Below are 23,840 nucleotides of genomic sequence, written 5' to 3'. Positions count from 1 at the left end.
AATTCGAAAAAAAAACAACTTTATGCCTGCATACTTTTCGACTACACTGCGTCCCGTAACAAGATCCAAATTCTATCAACAGATTGATGTCAGCGCATCCAAGAAACGAGGACTAAAAAAAAAATAGCATTGTAAGGCGAAATCTGTGGGCAAGTTTGTCAAAAATAGTTTTGGCTATCATAAATCCAAAAATGAACTTTTTTCTAAAAACCGCATATAAACTGACCAAGCCAGGCGCAAAGTCCATATGTGGGTCCCTAGATCATATTGTAAAGAACTATCCAACGGCAAGGTAAGTCTCATCGATCCCATATTACATGCGTCCTTCCTCCATTTACTCTTTTTTTCTAGCAAGCTTTCAAAGGACCTTGAATTGGTTCAGGAAGTGCTGTTTCCTGGACCATTAACCGCTCCAAGTGTTTACAAACCGAAAAAACAAACGATATCAAAGTCTATCACTCAAGAAGAAATGCAGGAAGCGAATATGATTATAGAAAAACTTCTGTCTCGATAAAAAGCGCATCTTATTGTCAACGGACTTAGAAAAGACGCCAGAGCATCCAAGACAACCGCTGAGCTTCACAGTAGAATGCTGCAAAAACGGCATCAAAAATTTTTTTTTGCAAAATGTGTCAAAAAACAATCCTGACAAAGATTTAAGCCAAATTGTACCCCAAATAAATCGCGCAACCTTTTTTGAATTCGGTCATGCTCGCAGGGTTAAAATTTATTCTCTAAAATTGCTAAAAAGGATACACGCTGGAATATGGAGGGCACACATTATCAAATCCATGGCTCATCGGGCGAAAAACGTCGCGTTTCAGATCTGAAGTGGATCCAAGACAATTTCGAAAATCTGTACGACTTTAAATTTCAAAAAATATAACTAAAAAGATTTGACCCCTAAAGCCGCACGTATCTTAAGATATCAACGTTACGTGATCAACAAGACAGACTCGGCTACGTCGAATCCTCCTATCCTACGTTTCTCGCCCCCTTGTTCCAAGCCTATGCTAGATGCTTTCAAGCACTGCTTCCTGCTTGGATGTCGCGCACCCACATCATCAGGTGGTCGCGCGCTCGCATCTGTCACTGCGATTCATCATCCGGCAGACGCAGACAAAGGTCACCAAAGCTGTCAAACTTCAAGCGACCATCATCTTTTTGACAATACTGAAAATGTAGAACTGTTGAAAAACGAACGAGCACCTCCACCGGACGACCTGAGCATTCCTCTGCAGCGACCATCGCCTTACGTTTCTCCTCGGTACGAGCCAGCTCCAATGTGTTCGCCGGTCAGCCAGCCCCTCACGCCCATCTCCTTCGACCATCTACCCAATACACACAACAAGAATCAATATACGAACGCAGACCGGTGCTCTTCCGTAGACTCACGGACCCAGACACCAATGTTCGCAGAAACGAAGCCAACCTCAGCTCCTCCTCCTGCAAACAGATCAAATCCTCACGACGCCGGCTCTGACCGCTCCTACCAGCCAGACCCGTCCTTGGACGAGATGTCGATTCACGCCCAAAAAAGTACCTTTTCGGATCCGAGCGAAGCGTCAATTCTGTCAATTCCGTCGGCTCCACTGACTCGTCGGCGAAAGGACGCCCTTTCGAAGCCGTACCCCACAGACGTCATCAGACGTCGCCTGATGTCGCTAGAGGAGCTGGACTCGCCAGCGGCAGTGCCCACAACTTTTTTTTGTATAGTAAAAAAGCACCCGCGTCAGGAGCTCCGTGACACGGAGCTTGGCGCAAGTCGCGAGCGAACGGACGGACGCATCACCGGAACGAGCTGGTCCCGGCTGGAGGAGCGACTCAATGCCGGGAACAGACCGAAAGAGGTGCCTAGAGCGCCTGCAGTTATGTTGTCCGTTGACCAAGTCAAAAAGCTGATCTTTCCGACCATCCAAACGCTGATTGAGTCTAGGATCATCTACCACCATGATATTTTGTACGACGAAGAAGGGTTCCTGGAAGACGTCACCGTATCTCCAAACATGGAGCTGATCGGAGTGAAAAAGACGTTTCTGTCCATCGACGATCTGATCTTGAACACGACAAGAAACACCATGCAATTTCGAGAGGCGCACGTCTCAAACGGTTCTATGGGCATCGTGAACCTCAGCAAGAAGGCAAGTAACGGCCCCGTCCTGACGTTCCACCCACAGCGGAGGCCCCTGTGGACGACTCTGCAAGCATACTACCATTTGAAATTGAGTCCTGTCTTCCTGAGGAGGTGTATCGCGGCGGCCGCGTTCGCAAATTCAAAAAAAAAAGCGCAAGGCAGCTCTTCTGACTCGAAAGACGCACCGACTTCCCCCACACAGACGGCCTCTCAGGCGGTGGATGCGCGACAGCGCATGGGAGACTGGGCGCCGACACCGTCGGGCCAGGAGGAGCCGTCCAGGAAAAAGAAAAGGGTCAACAAGTACATGTCGAGTCTGAAAGTCCTCCCGATGGTGGGACCGAGGTCGAAACAAAGAAGCAAAGGCTGACGCGAGGGAAGAGGGGAAAAAAAATCGCGGAGGCAAACGCGCGGTCGGAGTCGAAGAGAAAATATGACAAAACGATAAAGCGCAAACCTGTCAAATTTGTGTAAAATAGGTTATTTTGAAACGATCACCTGTCACGCTCAGACGTGAATTGTCTCTCTGCATCTTGAAAAGTGCAGATTGGGAGGGCTCCGAACGAGTGGGGGGGGGGGTTGGGGTTGTCATGCGCTGGAAGGAGCTCGCACTTGTCGCAGATCGTCGATTGTCTGCGTACATCGTGTACGGTGAGACTGGCGCTGGCCCTTGAGGTGCTTGTGGCGCGCCCGCTAGACTTTTTCTATTTTCCACTTTTGGTGGCTGAGTGCGCAGAAGCAGGCGGCGAGTGAGATGAATATGAGCAGCTTGATGTTGAATGGCAGGAATTTGTTGGATCTGCTCGAGCAACGCAGGTTTTGTTCGAATATTTTTTTGTCGTTGTTATCGAGTTGTGTTTTTCGCGTGTACAACTCTACGCGACAGTTGTTCGAGGTGAGGGATTGGGACTGGACGACCCAAGAGAAGGCGTATTCTTGGCCGTGCGCGCTGACAGGGTGAGTGACTAGGAGCTGGTCTCCGCAGTAGAGGCTGCCGAAGAGTTGGGCATCTTCAATGGCGGTTCCTTCTGAGAAGAGTTTGAACCGAAGAGAGGAGACTTGGAGAGTGTTTTTGGCGTCGAAGTAGTGCACCAGCGAGGATCGGACGTCGATACGGCCGTCAATATGAAGGTCGAGGAGGAACGGCTTGTTGTTTGAGGTGAGGGCTCTGGGCTCTAGTTCGGTTTTGAGGAGGAGTTCCAGTTTGAAGTCTCCGGTGGGCAATTCGGGACGAATGGGCAGATGGACACGGAACTGGTCTTGGGAGTAGGTGGCGGCATCTTGGATGTATTTGTCCATGTTGGCGTCGCTGGTCGACTTCAAGAGTCTCCACAGGACTTGGGTGGTCGAGTGCTGGTTGGGAGACGGGTGAACGTAGAGTCCGGTGAGTGAGTCGAAGAGTTTGAAGGAGAGCTGCAGGACGTCTCCGAAATTGAGGCGAGAGGCGTTTGGCTCGACGCGCAGATCGCGAACCTCGACAGTTGCGTCGAAGGTGATAGAGAAGTGGTCCGGGGTGTGGAAGAAGGTATTGGTGGTGTGATTGTACAGTTTCAGGTAGATGCCTGGGGCGTCTAGGGGCTGATAGTAGAATTTGGCGGAGAGCGGCGAGAGCATGTCCAAGTTGGGGCTCGAGTCGAGCTGGAACCGATATCGGAGGGTGCGGCCGTCATCGACGAAGGGAACGCCGGGGACGGAGAGGACCCGTTGGTGATGGTTGTAGAAGTTGAGGAAGAAGTTGTACGAGTTAGATACGTCTTTCGAGTGGAAGTCTCTGAAGGAATAGGGTTGAGGTGTGGAAAGATCGAACGTCGACGCAGGGGTAATGGTGATGACGAGGGACTGGTTGAGGTGGTAAACGAAGTTAGGGGTTGCTGGCTCGATATGGAGGTGAGACGCGACGGCGATAGGAGAAAACGTGTAACATATTCGGTGCTCATTGTGTAGTCCTATGGCGTGATCTACGAGTTGGAACAGGAAGCAGAGCGGTCCAGGGACGATGTCGTATCGGTTCAGGGTGTAAGAGAAAGACAGGGGTTCCGAGTTCGAGTGGCAGTCTTTAGATTCTTCGTAGATCAGGACATTAGACGAGTCCAGGAGCTTGAGGGAGGCGTTGTAGGACCCGCTGAGGATGTCTTCTTGAGATTCTGAGTAGTTGCGGACGTGGAGGTCAAACAAAAATGCAGTTTCCAGGTTGACCGTTTCGCCGGGATACATGGATAATCCCGCGAGTTGGGCATGTGGTTCCACTGTGAGCGAGTATCCCACAAGCAGTTCATCGACGTGGTAAATGAAGACGTCGTGTTCCAGGAGTGGAAGTTTGGAGGAGTAGGAGAATCGCATGGATCCAAATATATTGTGCGTGTCGATGGGTTCTGGGAGTGCGTATTCGTCTTCGTCCAAAAAGAGTATCTTCGGTTCGAATGCGAATCCCGCCGTGTGGACGACGAGTTCCACGCTCATGGACGAGTGGCTGAAGTTTCCGAACTTGAAGGCGATTCTTGGCGCGACGGGCTGTCCCTGAACAACTTCCTTGGTATCCTGGACGTCCTGAAGGTACCGGGTATGCACTGTGAGGCACTCCGAGAAGTACGGGGTGAGCGGGAGTATACGGTCGAGGTGGTAAGCGAGTTCCAGATCGAGGGAGTCGAGGCGCAGAACGCGATGATCGAGGACATTTGTCATGCCTTTTTGAAAGGCTGCGACCGTGTTGGTGAACTGCGCAAGTTTGTGTAGCGAGGAAATGGCGACTGACAGAGTGGCGCGCCAGTTGGAGTCGTCGAAGTCTATTTTTCCCAGTTCGGAATAGATGTGCTGAGCCCATAGCTCTGGCTCGGGAAGTTGGAACTCAACGCTGAGAGCCACGGAGATGGCGTGGGCGCAGTTTCCCAGTTGGGAGGTGCCGTCGGAGGGCTCAAAGTGAAAGTATTTCGCGGTCTTGGTCGACTTCACGGACGCCTGGAGTGCCTTTCTAATCTCCGGAAAAAGAGGAGCGAGTTTTTGGCTGTCTCGGAGACCGAGCGCAGATATCACATCGAGGGCTTGCGCTGTTGCCTCGATGGTAGCCGGACCGCCTGGCACGTGCGCAAACAGGTTTTTCGAGGGGTCGTAGAACTCATAGACGTATTCCTCTATGCTCTCTTTGGAAAGAGGCACGCCCAAATAGAGGCACGACAGGACCAGCTCTCTGAGAGGCGGCGGAAAGGTGAGAGGAGCGGTGAAAAAACGAAAAGCGCGAAAATGTGTCGCACGTACCGAACAGACTCAATCGCTTGCAGCTTCTCTTTGAAGCTGGGCTTGGTGTCCATCAAGTCCAGCAAGTATTCGGCGGCGCTGGTTGTGTTGATCTTGAATCGCACCTTTCCTTAGTTTCATGGGAGAACGAAGACGAGAAAAAAAAAAAAAGCGTACACTTTTTTGAATGCCATACAGATGAGACAGATAGATGGCATGATATGTCGCGCGCAAATTGGAGCTCTCCGAGCGTCTAGAGGAGAAGGATCCGATGCGATTCTGGAGTCTCGGCAGCTCTTTCAGCAAGCTCAGGCGGTTCTCGATAAGGTCGTTTCTGAGTGCGACGCTCTCCTGTATTGAAGGTGTGTGACAGGTGATCAGTGACAGCTAGGTGCGGAAGAAGGGTACTCCGAGTTGAGGACCGGAGAGGTTTGCTTCCTAAAAACAGGCGCCCCGAGGACGGAGGAGGCCAGTTTTTCAAACGCATTCGGGGTGGTGGTGCTTACCGCAGACAGCTCAGAGGAGGCGATAAGGAGCAGTAGAATAACTGCAACAGCGCACGGCCATTGCATGGTTGCTGAGTATGCTGTTGAGTGAGGGGGGGTTTTGAACGGGATCTGCGGTGTCGCGAGAGGGCGTGGTTTAGAATACAGATTGGTTTGTAGAGGTTGGTTCGTTTGTCAAAAAAAAAAAAAAAAAAAAAGTGGCATCAAGTTTAACGGGTCCGCGTACCCCACCGTGCATAATTGAACAGAGGTTACAAGATAGACAGGTACAGATGACACATGGAATGGGTGCCGGTGGACACGGGCCGTGGGCGTGCTTTGTACTATGGATGAGGAGCTGCTAAAGCTTTTTTTTTTTGAGTCGCCAGATGGTTGTGAGCTACTTGGAGGAATATCTGAATTTCTGTCACGAGCTGCTTAAGCGATGGGGGGTTTTCGTGGAGCCGGCATGGATCGTGGTTTTTTGTTGCATAGCGCTGTTTGTTTCTTTGCTGGGTACGACTTTTTTTTTGCTACGACTTTTTTTTGCGCTTGTGCATCGCCGAAAGCTGACGCGTCAGGCAGGAGGGGTGATTGGCTGGACGAGGAGGTCGGCGGTCAGAAAAAGGAAAAATTGTGTGTTGATTTTGGGCGCCATGAACAGCGGGAAAACAAGCTTTTTTTATAGAATGATGACGGAGAGGTGCCCTAAGGTGGTGACGTCTATGGCTCCGAATAGAGGTTTTGCGAGGATAGAAGGAAAGAGCGTTGAGTTGGTGGATTTCCCAGGACATCAGCGACTCCGCGCGATGTTGGACCCGTACTTGGACCAGGCAGGAGTGGTGATTTGGTTTGTCAACAGCGCGTCCATTGCGAGCGAAGTGATCATGGTGTCCCAATACTTGTACAGAGTTTTGGAGAGGACGAGGGGAGCAAAGTTGGTCGTGGCGTGCAACATGCAGGACGTGTTGTCGGCGGCTTCGTGTGCGAACATTCAAAAAATGCTCGAAACGGAAATGTACGGATGGTGTGTGTGTGTGTGTATGTGTGTGAAGAGGGTTCTGATCTTTTATCTGCGCAGAGACAAGCTTGTATTGAGTCGTCCGGGGCGTTTGGCGATAGAGGGGGAGGAGGGGCGCGAGGCGGTGTCCGAGTTTAGTACTCCTTTCAGATTTTCGCAGTGCGGAGTGTATAATTTTGTGCCATGCAGCGTCACGAACAACCAGGTGGACCGGGTTGTGTCGCAGATGCGAAAGCTGATTTGAGGCGATGCGGAGCGCGGCGTCGCCCGGGCGTTGAGGGGATTTGGTACATTTTTCTAAAGCCGTTGCCGACTAATGAATGGCCAACTTTTTGGTGGCGTCCTCGAGCGTCGCGCCGTTGGGGCCCAGAGTGTGCGCGAATGAGGCGATACCGGCCGTTATCTCGACGGCGAGAGACAAGGAGGACGAGAAATTGTACCGAATCGATTGACGCACGCGTCTTTGATTGTACTCGGGGACATCGTTTTTCTGTTGGCACACTTTCGTATCCGCTCGGAGGAGAGAGACAGAGACGCAGGTGCTGAGCGCGAGCAAGGGAGAGACCTACGAGACTAATAATGAGACGATTTGGACTGAGAAGCAAAGGTGATAATATAGAGCGGGTTCATTCCAGCAGAGTTGGGAACGACGTAGTACTGGACTTTGCGGATCCACTTGAGTCCGTCGGTGATAAGTCTGACCATGAGCATTTTGTTTCCACCTCGACAATAAGTTATGGCGACATTTGGATCAAGGGCGCAATAAATTCCATACCCGTGTATGGCGCGTTTTACTAGCGAGACGTCAAAGCCGTGGGTGGTGATTTCCTTGATAGAGGGCTCGGAGGTGCCGTGGAAGGCGTAGATTTCGGTGGGTCGGACCATGTTTCTGCGCTTTACTTGGATGAAGTAGTCGTTGTACTGCTTGTCGAGTTGGGGGTTGTGGATGAGCTCGAGTTTGAGGATGCGGAGGGTTTGCTCGCCCTTGGATTGTCCCTTCATGATACTGAGGACCAGGTTGTGATGGCTTGGGTCGTGAGTGACGTTCAGGAGGTTTTCGACTGGGCCTGAATGGATGAAGGGAGGGACGAGCGGTTTGGAGGGCGCCGAATTTTTAGCGTGCAGAGTCGGTACGAGGTGTTGGTTGGGACAGTTTTTGATGATGCAATTAGTTCCATACTTGCAGTTCTTGGGCCTCATAGAGAGAGGACAGAAGATTTTCGCGCGAGGGAGGACGTCTTCAAAATGCCAATGGGGCCAAAGTTCCACGAACGTTTTTTTGATGTCATTCACGTAGGTTACAATGGTGATTTCGTTTGGATGCATATGGGGGCAGCTCGGAAGTCGGCATTCGCTGTACATGAGTATTTGATTGCAGATGATAGCTTTTTGAATGTGGGCACTGGTGCAGCCGACTTCTGCGCAGATGCCATTGATGTACATGTTCTTGCAGTAATTGGGGGGCAGGTGCTCAAGAGGAGAGGGAGGGGCCCCCGAGGAGGGAACGCTGAGTGTGGCCCCCGGCTCCTTGGCGGCAGGAGTGTACTTGGGGGGAGAAGTGGGGGGGCTCGAGACCAGTTTTTGGTACACGGAGTCTTGCTTAGGAGAGGGGCGTGGTTTTTGGTGGGTTTCGATCGGAGAGGGGACAGGAGGCGGATTGGGCTTCGTCTTGATCGAAGGCGCAGTGTTGTCAGAACTTGAGTTCGGCCGGTTCGCCGGGACGGCCGCTTGTTTCTGTTGCAAAGATGTTGTACCACTATTTGGCTTTGTGTGCTTTTTAAAAAAAAATGAAAAAGGGTTTCGAAAACCAAATATGCTCTTGCTTTTATTTTGAGGAATTCGATTAGGCCCAGAAGGCGGTGCCACGCCGGCCTGTGAACCCCCAGTAGAAGACGAGAGGAAATTCGTGCCGTCTCGACCAAACGAACCATTACCAGCAGATCCCGAGCCATCTGCTGAAGTCGAGCTGTTGCCAGAGGGCAAATTACTTTTGTTGGTAAGGCGAGAATTGACGGGACTGTCCCGTTGGCATTGCGCATCGCCGTCTTTTGTCGTGTGGTTGACATGGTGCTGGATGGCGTCAGAGGGGACTGACTCGCCGCCGACCGAGTTCAGTTCTTGCAGTTCTTGCAGTTCTTTCGGTTCTAGATTGGCTGCTGTTGAACGTTCGGATTTTCCTTCTGACATGCCTTCTACTGCGCCTCTGGTCGAGGCGCAGCGGGGAGAGTTGTTTTGGTTGCCAGAAGTGTGTGTGTGTGTTTGGTTCTCTAGAGGTTTGGCGCCGTTCAAGCGACCCTCGTCCAGAAGTTCTCTGCTCTTAGCAAGCTGGTTCGTCTTGTTAGACTTGGAGCGCGTAAGTTGGTCAAAAGTCGCCTCATTCTGAACGTTCAAGAGCGAGGTGACAATGGTCTCTTCGCAATATCGAACTTTGGCAAATTTGGGATTTTTTCCCGTCAAAAATTGCTCAACTTTTTCCAAATCCCATCCATAGGTGCCAATGAGTTCCAAAATATAATTCTCGCACGACGCACAGCTCATATCGAATAACCTCTCTAGCTCCTTGTCGCTGATTCCGCTCTCACCTGCCGAGAAGCCCTGCTGTGGTTTTTCTTGGTACCCAAACGTCTGAATCAGGTGAGCGGTGACCTCCGCTCTGGATACAGGCTTAGCATTCTTCGTGGCGCCCACCCGAGATGCTTGCCGTTAGCAATTTTACCGCTCGTATACCTTGATGGAATGAAAAAAAGGTGATACGTAACGTACAGGTGCATCGCGTCTGCAAAACAAGTGCCATTCCTTCAATAGTTCGCAAATTCTGCCATCACAAGAATTCATGCCCAGGCAGTGTCAGAGAACATGTAGCAATTCGACCTCTCGTCGGTGATAATAGCGTGCAACAATTAAAGAATAAACCCAACTGAAAATCGATAAACCAGCATTTCAAAAAAAAAAAAAAAAAAAAAAAAAGACACACTTGTGCGGATAGAAGTCACTGTTTACAAGCGCTCACAGTTTATAAACAATGTCGCCGGCTTCGCACCCATCTGATCTGGCACGAGTCGAGGCGTCAGAGATTGATGGGGACTCAGACTTGCTTATCGCGCTCTCCCGAACTGCAGCGCCAGAGTGCGTATTAAGTTTCGAGCGGTCACTGTTTTCCGAAAGCTGCGTTGTTCTCTGAGGTATTACGTCAAATGACACATGCGGCTTGCCAAATTTATTGAAGCGTTCACCTGGGTTCTCTCATTTTTTGGAGAGGGAGTCGCGGCGGGGTACAGGAGGGCGGGGCTGAGACGCGCTTTTCGAGGCGTTTCAGGATGGAGGAGGTCGGACTTTGACAGGTGGTGGATTTTTTTGTGCGGCCTGAAGGCTGTTGATTATGCGGACGGCCCAGTTGATGCTTATGAGAAGTCCTATGCACGAGAAAAGCATGTATGCATGAAGCCAAATTTGGTAGGTCGGGGTATTTTTAGAGGTGAAAAGTTCCACGGCGACGACCAAAATGGCGGCGGTCAAAACGACGTTGATGACTTTCAGAGGTGCGCGGCCGATATATCCGGGCGTGACGGCAGACTTGACGAGGTCGTCGAAAAAGCGGAGGCGTTTGTTGGGTGGCATCGGATGGGCCTGAGTTTCACGAGATGGTTTGGTGTGGAGGGGGAGTGTGTCGACGACAGGGTTGGAGTTGGGGATAGGGAGGAAGTGGACGAGGTTCGACAAAAATTATTTTTTTTTTTTTTTTTTTTTTTTGAGTTGAGGATTGTTTGCTTTGGCCTAGTTGAAAGCATGGACTCGCCGAGTCGACGCGCGTCAATGGCTGGGCGTGGCGAAGAGTGCGGTTCGAGAGAGCGCGATAGGGGGAGGGGTTTAGATGGAAGAGACGCGCGTGAGGGCACGAGGGAGGAGGATGCAGAGAAGGCGTCGTTGAACAGAGGTCGAATGGGAGAGAGGCCAGATTCGTTGGGTTATCGCGGAGAGAGTTCGGCAGGAAGCGGTTTTGGGGAGAGGGTGGCTGCCGGCCGTGGAGACGGGGGTGCGGAAGGAGGCGGTGGTTTCGTGGTCGGAGATGAGTTCTTGAGCTACAAGGAGGACGACAGAATGAACAGGAGAGGCGAACAGAGACAGTTCGGGGAAAGCAGAGAATATTTTCTAGAGGAGTCCAGACGCGGGAGAAGAAGGGAGGACCGGTCTCCGGACAGGAGGTGGTCGAGGAGCACCGATGGGAGCCACTTTAGAGAGGATGATAGACGCGTGGCGGACGGTGCGCGCTATAGAGAAGATGCGCCGTACGGCGGGTCGAGATATAGAGATAGACACGATCGCCCTAGATCGCCGGACAGGAGAGAAGCGCGCGACCGCACCAGGTCGCCGCGTCTCCACAGAGACGGCGACCGATCGCAAGATAGCCGTTATTCGCACGGAGAGCCGTTGAGGCGTCGCGACGCCGATTCGTTTTCTGAAGATTTCGAGAAGCGGGAAAGGACGTCTTTGTTTTCGGCGTGCGCGGAAGAGTACTTGGAGAGGCTCGAGAAGGGCGAGATGGTGTATGGCGAGCTGAGAGACGACAGCGCGCAGGAGGTTTTGATTGGTTCGGTGTATCACACATGGAATCCTGAGAAGATTCATCGACTGAGGCGTTATTTGGCGCAACGTCAGAACGCGCCGGCCGTGAACATTTGGGCGGCTTCTCCGCCGCGTCCGGAGTATGGCGAGTCGTTGCACTCGTCTGAGAAGAAGAAGCACAGCCACCGCGAGAAGCACGTTCGTCGGTCTGAGAGGAGAGAAGAAGTCGTTCCTCATCACTTGATGGACGAGAGCAAGAGAGAAGAGTACGAGCTGATGCAGGAGTTGAAGGTCAAGAAGATGAAGGTCAGTCAGGATCAGAGCGACTCAGTCGTCGAGGAAGAGGACATGATTGGCCCCATGCCTTTAAGGCAGATTGGATTGAGCAAGGGATACGAAAAGGCTATGCTGCCGGGAGAGGCGGACGCCTACGCGTCTTTTGTTCAAGAAAACAAGCGCATCCCCAGACGTGGAGAAATCGGGTTGACTGCCGATCAGATCGCGCAATACGAAGAACTTGGATACCAGATGAGCGGAGGACGCCACAGAAGAATGAACGCGGTCCGCATTCGCAAAGAATCTCAAATTTACAGCCACGAGGAGCAGCGGCTGCTCGAAAAATTAAACATGGAAGAGAGGAATAAGCGAGAGAACCGAGTCATGGCGGACTTGAGCAGATCGCTCTACGAGAAGGTCAAATCTCATCGTCCAGAAAGTTGATCTCTATTTTTAGAAAGGAGAGGCGAATCGGCGCGCCTTTTCGAAAATCTCCGGTCCGAAAAAAGGCAAATTCGAATAAACCGGAGGAACGTCGACTAGGTTTAGGGGCGTTTGCCGGGGTTTTTTTTAATCAGACGATTCCGATTTTTTGACAGCTCTTTGAGGCATTTGATTGCTTCGAGGACGCGTTTCGAAGACAGATATGCTTCCTCGCGATCCATTTTCAGCCTTTCGAGTGTTGAACATGCTTCGGCAGCCAATCTCTGCGCTTCGTCCATTTCGTTTATTTCGCACAGCATGATCGCCATGTTGCACCTGTGTCTCGCGTTCTCGGCGTGATCTCTCCCTCTGACCTCCTCGCTCAGACGCAGACACTCCGCGAACACCTCCGAGAGCGCGCGCGAAGATCCGTCTGTTGCATGCAGGGCACGGGCGGATGCAAGATCATCCAGCGCGTCGAGGAGAGAGTGTTTATCGCCCATTTCCCTGTAGATTGAACAGCTCTTTTCTAAGGCGGTCGTTGCTTCTTCCAGAAAATCCGGTTTTCCAGACAAAATTAACGTTTGTCCATGTCGGCGGTAAAGATGTGCCAACATCTCCTTCTCCTCCTTCGCTACAACCTCACCCTCTTCCGCATACGCGGTACGACGCAGCCTCTTCCACACCTCCAAGGAACGGTCCTTCATGCCCAGTTCTAGGTAAAGTTCCGCCAGAGCCTCCGCCACCATGAAGTATTCCCTCTTCTCTTTAACGCTCTCTAAACCGAACTCCATGCGAGCCTCCATCGCACCGAGCGCCTTCTCAATGTAAGGAATTGCCTCCTCCTTGCAACCGCGCTTCAAGAGACAAGACGATAAATTGGTCAACGTGCTCTTCAACAACTCCGCTCTTTTCTCGTCTTCCCTTCTCAACTCTCCCCAGCCCTTCATCGTGCAATAGGCCTCCATATACGCGTCCTTGCATCCGTCCAAATCCCCTAAGTAGCTCAGCGTCATGGCGTGATTGAACAGTGCCTCGACGCGCTGCTCAGACGCGCGGTCCTCGTCGACCCTCAGCATACCCACTAACTCGCGAGAATAGGGGAGAGACGCGCCGGGACGCCCACAACTGTGCAGCGCCTCAACCAGCAACCTGAGCAAATTAATTCTGTCATTTTTGGGAAACTGACTTTTTTCAACCCAAACGCACAACAAGTTTGCTATTTGCTCGTATCTGTTGTGTGACTCCAGTACCTCGACGTGTTGAATCAGCATCATCTGAGAAATTTGATGGTTGTATCCAAGGGCAGAGACGGCCCGACTCAGCGCCTCCTCGACCAAGTTGAGCTGTCTTTCTAACGCGACTTCTTTTGGCAGATTTGACTCCTGAACTTCTTTGGCCCTTGAGAACAGCTGATGAATCTCATTCAAAACGGAGGGGTCCTCAACGCCAACTGGATGACTGGTAGCGCACAGGCTACCGCACTCCTCATCACCAACGTCCCCATCTCGACGGTAGCCAACGCGCGCGTCTAGGGCCGCGCCGGTATCTTCGTGTTGTTTTTTAGTACAGTATCGCCCAATGCACAACGAATTTTTCAAACAAAAAAACCGACACTTCGACGAGAAAGATGCGCCAGCCACTTCCTCTGAGCCAAGGCACCCCAAAAAACCACGCCGTCTAGTTCGACCGTACGCCCCCTTTGAGCGGGGCAGTACAAAAATGCGTACACACCCCGCAACGCACGTCAGATGCCCGCAGCCAAACATGACTCCCTACCAAATGCATCAAAAAAAAAAAAAATTCCGCGAACAAAAAAAATCTACCACGATGAAACCAACACAAATGCCGACTTCTAACGATGAAAAATCACCTCCGCAGAGTCTTTTCGAAACCGCATCTATAGAAGAAACCGAGGCACTTCCGGTCGCTGAAAATGCCGCGCCAATTCACCAAGGCCCACAAACACATCGTATGTACCACAATGCATAACGCGCTCTCGCGGACTACCCGTACACTAATCCTAGCTCCAGAACAACCAAACGAATCCTTGACTCCCGAGCCACCCAAATTAATGTCACCTCTCAACCCCGTCTCTCTGTCCTTTCATAAAAGCGTCAAATGGCTGCATTCGGACACAAAATCCACCAAAGACAAATATCGCCCAGGACTCCTGGCGACGCCAGATACACTAGACCCAAGCTTTCTGTTGGTCAATCTGAGACAAAAGGGCAACCCCGTTCTTTCTAAATTGAGAAATGTAAAATGGCAATTCACAAAAAACATTGATCCAGATTTTCAATTTACGCCAACTTCTTGCGCACTTTTTCTTTCACTGCGCTTTCATCATCAAAATGCCCGATACATCAGTGGTAGAATCTCCACGCTCCCTAAGCAGTATATACTTCGCGTGCTGCTGATCCTAGTAGATACGATGCAACACGAGAAAGCCATGCTGTTCCTCAACAAATTAGGTATCTTATCCGACATGGCGCTCGTTTTGGCCTTTTCAGAAAGCGAAGTCGCGCGATATTTAGAAACCTTCAAAGCGTTCGAAAATAAAAGCGCGGATTCTATTAAAGAGAGGTCTAAAGCAGATTATTTGAGTCAAGTCACGGACTGCCTCCGAGCCATCAAACCTGTCAACTCAACTGATTCAATCAATTTGCTCAAAATGTTCGGATCTGTGGGCGCCATATTCAGATGCACAATGGAACAGCTGTCGTTGGTTCCAGGTTTAGGTGAAAAAAAAATCAGAAGGATCTATAATACATTCAATAGTCCAATTATAACCTCTTCGGCCTTGCTTCCCCCAAAAAACGCCGAGGACACAAATGATCCTGATAAATGATTTAGACAGAAAAAAACGGTTTTTTGTATAAATTTGTACCGAACGGTGCACGGGCGATTATCAATAATTCACGTATGCTGATGGCTCGAATAGGGCTAGCCACCCTTTCTTCCCCAACGCCATCTCCCCAGTACAAAAAACAAACTGTGCATGCACGCAGTCGACGTCTTTCTGAATACACCTCCGAATATATGAAATGGAAAACAAAGATATACCAAATTTGCGTTACGCTATCAACTATTTTTGTAGTTGCGCAACATGTCACGGAAGCGTCCGGATGTCAGGTAGGGTAGCCACCCCATGGATATGCCATGAGATCCAGAATACGAACAGGAAAAAAGAGACTCCGAGTTGAATTTCGCCAAAAGCGAATCAAGAAAACTCACGCCTACCCAACGTGCATTCGTATTTTCTAGAGTTCCGTGCGGCGACATGATACCAGTACACCACTGATCAGCATTGTGTGCACGTTTTCAATATAGACCACGCCGCGAAAAATTACCAGTTTCGTTGTCAAGAATTTGGGCACGCCTCTCGCCGGATACCCCTTATCTGCCGTACGAAAAATGTCAGTAATGAACAAGAGTTCAGCGAATGGCTGAGATGTCCTTCGTGCTCAATCAGGGTGCAGCATTATCCTCAAAGCCGGTTTACGTGCTCAGACGGTAATTCCATATAAAAAACATCATTTTGAACTTTGTGTGTGGAAAGTACACAAAAAAAAAAGTACTCGATTTCAGCTTAACACCAATGATGGCGTACCCAATAGCCGCTTGGCGGTCCCGTTGCCCGAGAAGCTTCCATTTAGCGCTTAAATTTCCACATCAACCGCCTATCGTACAGAAGTAAATAATGTGACAGCATATACATTAAACTTTGAGCGCCTGGTGGTGATAGTGTCATCAGAACCCTCGAGAGAGCCGCGGCAAGGTTCGGAACTGCCGCCGGCCCACCTGTCAGCTTAGGGGGTGACAGAGATTCCGATCATTGCGTCAATTGCATTTCATGCGCAGAGTCTTGATTTCGAAATCACCCATAAAATTTTGTATCAGGAACGATGAAGTTGCGGACGTCAGCACATGGTTCAAGAGACTAGGTCCCCAGGATGGGTTTCGTTCTTTTGTTGGCAGTGTGGGATTGTTAATAAATCATACCTTTAGTGCTTGCACTTCACCGATACTGTTACTGAAAAGGACGCACACTGGCAGCGGAATGAAAAATTTTTCGCATAGCACAAGAGCAAAAGTCTATCTCTGAGGTTAGCTAGAAAATGATTTTTTTTTATACTTCTTTGAATTTATGTTTTTTCTGAGCTGTACTCCTCTCCTAAAGCATCCGAAAATCGGCGTTCCGTTCGTCGACCTCTTCTATGCGCTAAGTAGAAGAGCACAGTCTCGTAGAGGATATGCACCGGTTTACATGCTTACAAACTGTGCGCATCGTATTCATCGCGCTCAAAAGCGTATCAAAGTTGTGAGCGGTCTTCAGAAACGTGACCCGTGGTTCGTGTACATATTTTTCTCGGTAGATCTACTTCCACACAAAAAAAGTCCCTAACGTTGCGATATCTTGTCACCCTCGCCACATTCCCGACTTTTTTCCTTTTTGCACTACAGGATTGTAGGCAAAGTGATCGTGTCCAGCGTGCGGCCATCGTCCTCGGTCGAACATCATTCCTCTGGCGAGGTCCATTCTGGTCGGAGAGCTGGCCAGAGCATAGTTCAGAGAGCCGCGTATGCACGAGTCTGTCGGATCTTTCTCTATTTTAGAAAATGAAGGGCGATAAAAGGTACCTAGGGCACATGAAAAATAAGGCTCTGCTAAAAAAAATGAAACAATAATACAATTCACAATTATCTTTTGTGTAAACAATCAATATCTTTTCTTTTTGAAAACGCATTTATTGCTGGAAGCTAAAATCATCCTTTATGCGCCTTCGTGCGTGTAATATAAAAAGACTATTCTTCGAGTAGTAGTACTCTATGCAGATGGTTTTCAACAAAATCTTCTACTGTGAAAGATACCTCAGCCATTCTGAGGTTTAGAAGGGGTGGGATTCGAGTATGTTTTTCGGTAGAATTCAATGAACAGAACGAGATATGAAAGGAGCAACAAACATCCGAAAATTGCCGGTCCAAGTTCGCCATGGCAATTTAGCTTTGAACGGTTGAGCAAATAAGACACACGCAAAAAAATGGCAAAGTAACAGACCAATAAGTCAATGACAAATTGGGCGATTTGAAGACTTGTCAAATATTTTTTCCACCAGAGACGAACGCCTATGGATGCCATTGCGTAGTACCAATACATGAATGTGTGGACGATGAGATTTATGGTGATAGGTACCCATTGCTAGGCGTGTGCAAAAAGGACGTTAAAGACTGAAAATTTTTTGACAGGCTGATTTCGCATACGTACGACAGTAGCTCGTCCCCAAGTCTGAATCCAGCACAGAACCAGAGTGAGACAGTGATGGTATACGTGAAGGAAGGTAAGCTTTTTTTTTTTCAAAACCAGCAAAACTGTGTCAATGAGCTCGTAGATTTTTAACAGGTAATTTACATAGTAGAGACACTCAATTCTCGTGCTTAAAAACCTCGCATCACATATAGACGAGAACATGCCGTGCTTCCTGATATACGGGATAGCCTCGGTGGCGATTAGCACCCACAGAACTAGTGAGACAACAGAGAGTATCAAGTTGTGAAAAAAGGGCAGCTTCGAGAGACGAACTGGGGACTTCTTTTTCATCGTCATCTTGAGTGTGTTTTGCGTATTGGAGCGATAAAAAAAGGTAAGCGAAGGGTTTTTGGGGTGATATGTCAAGAAAAATTGTAGGAAGTTCGTGCCTGTACAAAATATAAAAACGAAAAGTAGGCGAGCAAAATCGAAGTCATGCTCCAAAAGTCTGAAAATGGAAGTCTCGAGAAATCGAATTCATACTTCTCTGCCAGACGACTATCAAACATAAGGGATGGAAGGTCTGACCAGAGTAGAGGTCTAGAGGTTACATGCATAGTTTATAGTCGAGGATAACGAAGAAATAGAAAGTATGTAAGTAGAGATGAATAATTCAAATCTTATTCAGTCGAATTTTGATAAACCAAGCCTTGATAAGCAAAATAGTGTTGTAGCAAGATCAATTAATAAATTTGTGACAAATTAAAAATAAAGTGTGCACACATTTTGCAGATTTTGTATTTTTAAATTTGTCAGAGCACCTCAAATCCTCAAGTAACAGCTGGTTGGAAGGGCATTGATGAAGTGGCATGGTGATGCCGATTCAAAGTGACGAAATTGAGGTACTGTTTTTAAGCTGTTGGCCTGTGTAGAGTGATAGGCAGTCTTGTACGGTAGGTGCCAAGCTGTGTTGTAGGCGACGACAACGTGCATTTGTAACAGAAAATTTGGCTTATTTTTTTGTTTTTATTCGTTTTGACATGCTAAGAAGTACGAGTCGTCTCGACCTACGGGAAATATCAATCGCACTGCGCGGGAATCATCAATGACAGAATTGGATACAGAGTCTGACGTGACGGTGAAGCTCGCGCCCGGTGCAGAACCTTCACAAGAGACGATCGAAAAGGAGAAGAGGTGAGTCTGCGAACTGTGGTACTCGGTACAAAAACGGTATCAGCAGCTGTCTTTTTCTCTTAAACGAATTTTTTGACATTTTTTTTCTGCTTGAAAGTGATAGGAATTGTAAGAGGCTCGTGCCGAGCACGCTCAGAGGCACGACACCGGCGCCTTACGTCGGCATATCGAACTTCGGGAACACATGCTATTTGAATTCCTGCCTGCAAGTGCTTTACTACATTCCGGGGTTTCATGAGGGATTGTCCTCACTCCACAACGCATTCGAAGAGATTCAATGCTGGTCTCATGGGGCGCCGGAAGCGGATTCTTCAGTCAGCAACGAGAGGTCGGAGGGTGACGAACCGAAAGAGCGAGAGAGTGAAACACTGAGGGAGTTTCTGAAATCTTTGGTAGGCCTTTACGCACAGCTTGGGCCGCGTTCCCGACATCACCCGACTGACCAGTACGCGGCAGATGCAAAGCTGCCGATGATGTACTGCTGTTCTGCAGACCCACACCCCTTCTTGAAAGCATTGAGCGCGGCGAACGAGCAGTTCGGCGCGGCGTCGGAGCAACAGGACGTGCACGAATTTTGGGGGTGGCTAATTTCCTATTTAGAGAGCGGCCATGTACATGTGAAGAAAATGAATGAGCGTCAGAGGGCGCACGACTTGGCACAGTCGGACGACCAGGAGCAGTACAAGAAAAACAAAAAAAAGCGTCCTAGAGAGGCGAGCCAAGACGCATCTACTGAACAACCTGAACAAAGCTACAAAAAAAAAAAGGAAGAAACTAACTCGTGCCAAAAATCTAGCGATCCCAGTTTTGTCGAGAAGATGTTTCGCGGAGAAATTCGTTCTACGGTCAAATGCTTGGAATGCGAGTTGGAATCACATCACGACGAATGTTTCTATGACATTAGTCTGTCGATCGAGAGAGAAAAGAACCAAGAGTTGAGTTGTTTACTCGATCAATTCGTCAAAAAGTGTTTATTGTGTAAATCCGAAAAGTATAAATGCAGCAGTTGCTTATCGGACGTGGAGGCCTTTTTTTTCACCAAAATTCACCGCCTTCCCAAGATTCTAGTATTTCACCTTAAACGCTTTGAATGGTGTATGAACAACCAATGTGGTGAAGTGCATGGGTATATACCACAAATGAATAAAATCAATCACCACATCTCCTATCCAGAAAAGCTTGTCATCGACCCCAAATGGCTGTGCGAAGTTTCAGTCGGCGAGCATTCTAAAGCTGCCGAAGCGCTAGAATACAGCTTGTGCGGCATCATCTTCCACCTTGGCACATCGACTTATTATGGACACTATACTGCGGCTGTGAAGCTACCCGACTCAGAGGCACAAGAAGGCAAGGAATGGATCATCCTCGATGATCAGCGCGTATCGTACGCGTCCCAACAAGACATCGTCAATGCACATTCTCCGGAATTCAAGTCTCTCAGCACGGCCTATATGCTCTTTTATCTAAAAACATGAGAATACGCCGATCCTCCCTCGGAGAATCGCATATCTGGGCTTTTCGAAAGGAGAGGAGTGCTACTAGCGCGAAAAAGCCCTCAAAGAGACGAGAATTTCTTGAGAGTGCTGCCGCTGATTTCCGGAGCGTCCTCCCCCATCGCACCTGTGTCGAGCCCTAAATTTTGTATACACCCTTCTTTTTTCTTGAGCACCAATTGCTCGAATATGTCGTGTGCTTCGCGATCCAAAATGTGGGTTACGATATCCATGGAACACTTCTGGTACTTGTAATAGTCTAGAAAGTAGATCAAGGTATTCCTGAGGCAGGAAAATGGGGCAAACGAGTACTGCCGAATGATTTCTTGCAAGACGTCTTGGGCCTTTATGCAGGCGGCCACACGGTTCAAGAAGGTAAATAGGAGCATTTCTAGAACGTCCCTTAGCGCTTCCAGCTGGTCCTTCTCCAGTCCGCCTAAGTCGATTGTCCTGCACTCGGTCGGGGACCGGCCGTTTGACTGTCCGAAGGCTAGGAGGGTCTCTACTTGAATCAAGGGACCTAATAAGACATGAAGAGTCTGAGACCAGACGTCTCGAGTTTCATCTGGATTGAATTTCTTTTGATTTCGCTGATAGAGAGAAATCAGCATATTTACGGATTCAGTTAGCCTCTTCGCGCCATCGATCTCGTTCGTCGCCTGCGCCTGCTTTAGAGCGTCTACATAAAATTCGAGGCTCTTCCAAATTTCTGACAAGAAGAAGTTCAGAATTTGTTCGAACTTTTCGGTCTTTTCTAGCAACATGCAGTAGGCCGAAGTCAGACCGTGCCTTCGTGACATCGAAGCAGCGACGTCCGGGTCGTAGTAGAGAGAGTTCGCTTCGAGCCATTCGATCGCCTCGCCGGGTACCAACGTACACACCAACTCGAATAACCGGTTTCCAAAAGATTTTGAGAAAGGTACGCGTCCTTTGATTGCCGCCTTTGCGCCGTGACAGGCATCGAGCGAACAGACACTCTTGGAGCACCGCGCTTTGTCGAGCAATGCACTGAGATAGTTGTACTGGAGTTTTGGGTAGGGTTCAAGCGCTTTGAGAGTAGCATTTTGGTCGAAGTCGGTTAGAAGGATCTCGACGACGAGGTTTGAAGTCTTGGAAAAGTCAGCGTCCAACAGTTCTTTTAGGTGTTCTAGAGTCATTTTGACGATTTTTTCTTTCTCGACTCTGTGAACGTTCCAGTGCCGGGTTTCGTCTAGGAGAAAGTCAGGAATGAGCTTGAACAGTCCGGACTTGTCTGAGCCGGGGTCTTTAAAGCGATAGGCCACCACAGACGCAAAGTCCCGCTTTTGGCGACAAAAAAATTCGCATGCCTTATAGAAGTGCGCGCTGTCGGCTGAGAGAAGCAGCGCGTCGCAGTCGAGGAGGTCGGCTGAGCAAGCCTCAACGATGTTCATGACGATGGCTTCGCGACGAGCGTGGGTTGCGACATCCTTGGAGAGCATGGCGTAGTCCAAGATGCGAGTTATCACCTCGCTCGACAGCTGGACAACGCCCAAGTTGAAGTAGACGGATAGAAATTCGAAGAACGATGTGACTTCGTTATCGCTGAAAGGGCTCCCCCCACTGGGCCCATTTTTGTAATACTCCGCTGAGAAGAAGGGCTGTTCACCTGCCAATTCAATGAGAACGAGCAAAAACTGCCTCTCCACATTGAGGTCTAAAACCTTGTCAAATGCGGTGGCTAGACACGCGAGGAACTGTTCGATGTCGGCATAAAACAGAACAGAGATTTGAAAGCGAGACCATCCTTTTTCTTCAACTGATTTCTCAGACAGCAAATATTTAGCTATCGTTCTGACGATGCGCACGACATCGCTGGCGCTCATTTTCGCTTCGTCTGCATACAGCTTTCCCGAAATCACGCTCTTGAAAAATGACATGACTCCATTTCCAACTTGTCTCCAGCGTCGCTCTGAGCGGAACGTCTCCAACTCGCCAAAGTCGTGCACCTCTCCCCTCAGCGAGTCCATGAGAAGCTCTATTGGCGTGACGCAATCTCCGAGCACTCTGAGGTACAAACTGAAGAGAAACTTGTCCAGACAGCGCTCCACGCACGTCTTCGTGACTCGATGGAAATCTAATCTGGAGACGTCTACCTTCGATACGATAAATTCGATGCCCCGACTCGGCTCTGAGGTACATGTGTACTGTTCGAGCAGAGAACAGAGAACCTCTTCGGGCAAGTCCGAGATTTCTCTGTTCAACAAGAACGGTTCCAGCTTCTCCAAGAAGAGGTTCAACTTCCCTCCAGACCGAAAAAGCGGAAGGACTTTGTCGAACAAGAAATTGCTGCATTTTATCATCAAGCAGTAGTTGATTGCCGTTGTGGCAACCGTTTCGTAGTGATGCATGGTGCCATCCTGGAATTCCGGAGGTAGGTTGGACAAGACGTAGTCGTACAGAATTCGTTTCACTTCATGAACAATCAAGTGCTTTGCCTTCGATCGGCTCATCGGGAACTCCCTGACGGCCAGTCCTTCGCCATTGTAGAACGCTAGCGCCAGATCGATCGCACCCAGCTTACTTTTTTTCGCCATGTTGTTGACTCTCTCTATCCAAGAGAGGACTCTGAATGAGTAGACGCCTCGTCGATCCAACAAGTAGGCACACCCCTGAGAACCGCACATGAACTGGCGACAGACGGGCGGCTGGAGGTTGGTCTGGAGGGACACGTCGATTTGGGTATCTTTTGTTTCAACCTTTTTTTTTGTCAAAAAGTCAAAGACGCCGATTTCACCAGACGCGCACACAAATACCAGCGTGTCTTGCCCCAGCCACTGCAGTCCGATTACCTCGGACCGCATCCTACAGGTAGCCACCAATGCGTGTTTGAGTGCGTTCACGTCAGTGGAGATGGCCAAGTAGGAGGGATTCTCGGAGATTCGGATAATGCAGACTAGGTTTCCCCATCCGACCGCGAGAATGGGGCTGGTGGGCGGAAACCCACCTTCCTCCATTTCTCTCCAGGATACGCACGCATTGGAGTTCGTGGAGACCGTTTCGGGTCTTTTTATGTCGAGTAGAACGGAAATCGATCTGGAGACCGACAGGATCAGCATTCGCCTGGTCGTGGCGCAGGCCACGAGACCATATTGGTCGATTGGGTGTTGTTCTCGCGACGGTCGAAGGGGCTTTACAGACAGCACAGGTTCTCCGAGGCTGTCTCCAGTCAGAATCTGTTCCTCGACTTTGTACACAAAAAACATTCGGTGAAACGCGTACGAAATTACTGACCCATCTGAGAGGCCGGCAAGCAATTTCGTCTTGTTGAGGAAGTCGATGCTGACGACAGGGGACCTAAATTCCTGGGAACTGGCGACGGACTCGGGAATTTGAATGGTTTTGAAACAGGCGTTCGCAGCTACATCCCAAATGGTAATGTACTTAGAGTAATGCCCTACAGCGAGCCACTTCGAATCAGGGGTGGCCGACATGTGGCAGGCCTGTCCTTGGTGTAGGGGTTCTGCCGGACTGAGGACGCCCTTCAGTTCCCCTGCCATGCTGAAGATGACGACGCATCCTCGAGATGTACCGACAAAAACATATTCCTTGGAAGTTGTCAAAGCCGTTGGCGCGCCTACTTCCTTGTGAAATTCCAGATCACATATTTGTGCGCTCATGGACTCGATTCTGCTGTAGTCGAGGATAGAGGGGTCTGACTCCCCGAATCGTGAGCCGGATTCGTCCGCGTCCTCGCTAGTTTGTTCTTCTTTTAGAGAAAGGTGCTTGAGTGTCAGAAAAGTCGGTTATT

General features: G+C 49.5%; 6 protein-coding genes and 1 long non-coding RNA gene across 18 annotated transcripts in view; 4 read left to right on the top strand and 3 right to left on the bottom strand.

Annotated features, from left to right (window-relative positions):
* LOC126311215 (uncharacterized) overlaps window positions 1-23,840 on the bottom strand; it is a 60,232-nt gene that overhangs the window by 35,435 nt on the left and 957 nt on the right. For 2 of the 4 annotated variants that reach the window (XM_049992170.1, XM_049992169.1), the window contains exon 3: window positions 19,995-23,814. In XM_049992170.1, coding sequence (XP_049848127.1) covers window positions 20,134-23,814 — 3,681 coding nt within the window. In that variant the 3' untranslated portion in view covers window positions 19,995-20,133. Of the gene's footprint in view, window positions 1-2,591; window positions 5,319-5,386; window positions 5,479-5,542; window positions 5,717-5,871; window positions 6,016-19,994; window positions 23,815-23,840 lie in introns of those variants that run through there. The other 2 variants (XM_049992172.1, XM_049992171.1) reach the window with 2 other exon arrangements.
* Window positions 50-2,610, top strand: LOC126311223 (uncharacterized). 2 transcript variants are annotated; one of them, XM_049992184.1, is made up of 3 exons: window positions 50-292; window positions 352-858; window positions 926-2,610. In XM_049992184.1, the coding sequence occupies exons 2-3, from the start codon at window positions 767-769 to the stop codon at window positions 2,502-2,504; spliced, it is 1,671 nt and encodes a 556-aa protein (XP_049848141.1). In that variant the 5' UTR covers window positions 50-292; window positions 352-766; the 3' UTR covers window positions 2,505-2,610. The 2 variants fall into 2 exon arrangements, with proteins under 2 accessions (XP_049848141.1, XP_049848142.1); XM_049992185.1 differs by having other exon boundaries at window positions 50-858.
* LOC126311226 (signal recognition particle receptor subunit beta-like) lies at window positions 5,886-8,685 on the top strand. 2 transcript variants are annotated; one of them, XR_007554465.1, is made up of 4 exons: window positions 5,886-6,137; window positions 6,240-6,366; window positions 6,436-6,868; window positions 6,932-8,685. XR_007554465.1 is itself a non-coding variant. In XM_049992188.1 (3 exons), exons 1-3 carry the CDS (start codon window positions 6,240-6,242, stop codon window positions 7,113-7,115), a joined length of 744 nt encoding a protein of 247 aa, XP_049848145.1. In that variant the 3' UTR covers window positions 7,116-7,510. The 2 variants fall into 2 exon arrangements, 1 of the variants encoding a protein (XP_049848145.1); XM_049992188.1 differs by lacking the exon at window positions 5,886-6,137 and having other exon boundaries at window positions 6,932-7,510.
* Window positions 7,445-9,756, bottom strand: LOC126311218 (uncharacterized). Of its 3 annotated transcripts, none has more exons than XM_049992176.1 (2): window positions 9,635-9,756; window positions 7,445-9,567 (listed from the first exon to the last, which is right to left on the bottom strand). In XM_049992176.1, exons 1-2 carry the CDS (start codon window positions 9,663-9,665, stop codon window positions 7,445-7,447), a joined length of 2,154 nt encoding a protein of 717 aa, XP_049848133.1. In that variant the 5' UTR covers window positions 9,666-9,756. The 3 variants fall into 3 exon arrangements, with proteins under 3 accessions (XP_049848133.1, XP_049848132.1, XP_049848134.1); XM_049992175.1 differs by having other exon boundaries at window positions 7,445-9,544; window positions 9,635-9,713; XM_049992177.1 differs by having other exon boundaries at window positions 7,445-9,524; window positions 9,635-9,686.
* Window positions 10,811-12,154, top strand: LOC126311178 (NKAP family protein-like). Its single transcript, XM_049992127.1, has one exon. The coding sequence runs from the start codon at window positions 10,811-10,813 to the stop codon at window positions 12,152-12,154; it is 1,344 nt and encodes a 447-aa protein (XP_049848084.1).
* LOC126311230 (uncharacterized) lies at window positions 14,812-16,234 on the bottom strand. Its single transcript, XR_007554467.1, has 3 exons — window positions 16,139-16,234; window positions 15,747-16,000; window positions 14,812-15,536 (listed from the first exon to the last, which is right to left on the bottom strand). It is a non-coding gene; the product is annotated as an uncharacterized LOC126311230 (long non-coding RNA).
* Window positions 18,197-20,990, top strand: LOC126311220 (uncharacterized). Of its 5 annotated transcripts, none has more exons than XM_049992179.1 (3): window positions 18,197-18,286; window positions 18,433-18,578; window positions 18,676-20,990. In XM_049992179.1, exons 1-3 carry the CDS (start codon window positions 18,254-18,256, stop codon window positions 20,051-20,053), a joined length of 1,557 nt encoding a protein of 518 aa, XP_049848136.1. In that variant the 5' UTR covers window positions 18,197-18,253; the 3' UTR covers window positions 20,054-20,990. The 5 variants fall into 5 exon arrangements, with proteins under 5 accessions (XP_049848136.1, XP_049848139.1, XP_049848137.1 ...); XM_049992182.1 differs by having other exon boundaries at window positions 18,199-18,337; window positions 18,676-20,790; XM_049992180.1 differs by having other exon boundaries at window positions 18,199-18,286; window positions 18,682-20,053.

Source organism: Schistocerca gregaria, unplaced genomic scaffold (assembly GCF_023897955.1).
Source record: "Schistocerca gregaria isolate iqSchGreg1 unplaced genomic scaffold, iqSchGreg1.2 ptg000400l, whole genome shotgun sequence".
Taxonomy (NCBI): domain Eukaryota; kingdom Metazoa; phylum Arthropoda; class Insecta; order Orthoptera; family Acrididae; genus Schistocerca; species Schistocerca gregaria.
The sequence above is the reverse complement of the archived record's forward strand: the minus strand, read 5'-3'. Positions and strand labels throughout refer to the sequence as shown.

Excerpts from the sequence above, each read along its gene's own strand:
- LOC126311223 (XM_049992184.1), top strand. The coding sequence starts at position 767 with ATGGAGGGCACACATTATCAAATCCATGGCTCATCGGGCGAAAAACGT. Across the intron at positions 859-925 it reads CAAGACAATTTCGAAAATCT|ATATCAACGTTACGTGATCA; the intron begins GTACGACTTTAA and ends ACGTATCTTAAG.
- LOC126311226 (XM_049992188.1), top strand. The coding sequence starts at position 6,240 with ATGGTTGTGAGCTACTTGGAGGAATATCTGAATTTCTGTCACGAGCTG. Across the intron at positions 6,367-6,435 it reads GCTGTTTGTTTCTTTGCTGG|GAGGGGTGATTGGCTGGACG; the intron begins GTACGACTTTTT and ends CGCGTCAGGCAG. Across the intron at positions 6,869-6,931 it reads AAAATGCTCGAAACGGAAAT|AGACAAGCTTGTATTGAGTC; the intron begins GTACGGATGGTG and ends TTATCTGCGCAG.
- LOC126311218 (XM_049992175.1), bottom strand. The coding sequence starts at position 9,706 with ATGAATTCTTGTGATGGCAGAATTTGCGAACTATTGAAGGAATGGCAC. Across the intron at positions 9,545-9,634 it reads TTTGCAGACGCGATGCACCT|AATGCTAAGCCTGTATCCAG; the intron begins GTACGTTACGTA and ends GGCGCCACGAAG.
- LOC126311178 (XM_049992127.1), top strand. The coding sequence starts at position 10,811 with ATGGGAGAGAGGCCAGATTCGTTGGGTTATCGCGGAGAGAGTTCGGCA.
- LOC126311220 (XM_049992179.1), top strand. The coding sequence starts at position 18,254 with ATGGTGATGCCGATTCAAAGTGACGAAATTGAG. Across the intron at positions 18,287-18,432 it reads TTCAAAGTGACGAAATTGAG|AAGTACGAGTCGTCTCGACC; the intron begins GTACTGTTTTTA and ends TGACATGCTAAG. Across the intron at positions 18,579-18,675 it reads ACGATCGAAAAGGAGAAGAG|TGATAGGAATTGTAAGAGGC; the intron begins GTGAGTCTGCGA and ends TCTGCTTGAAAG.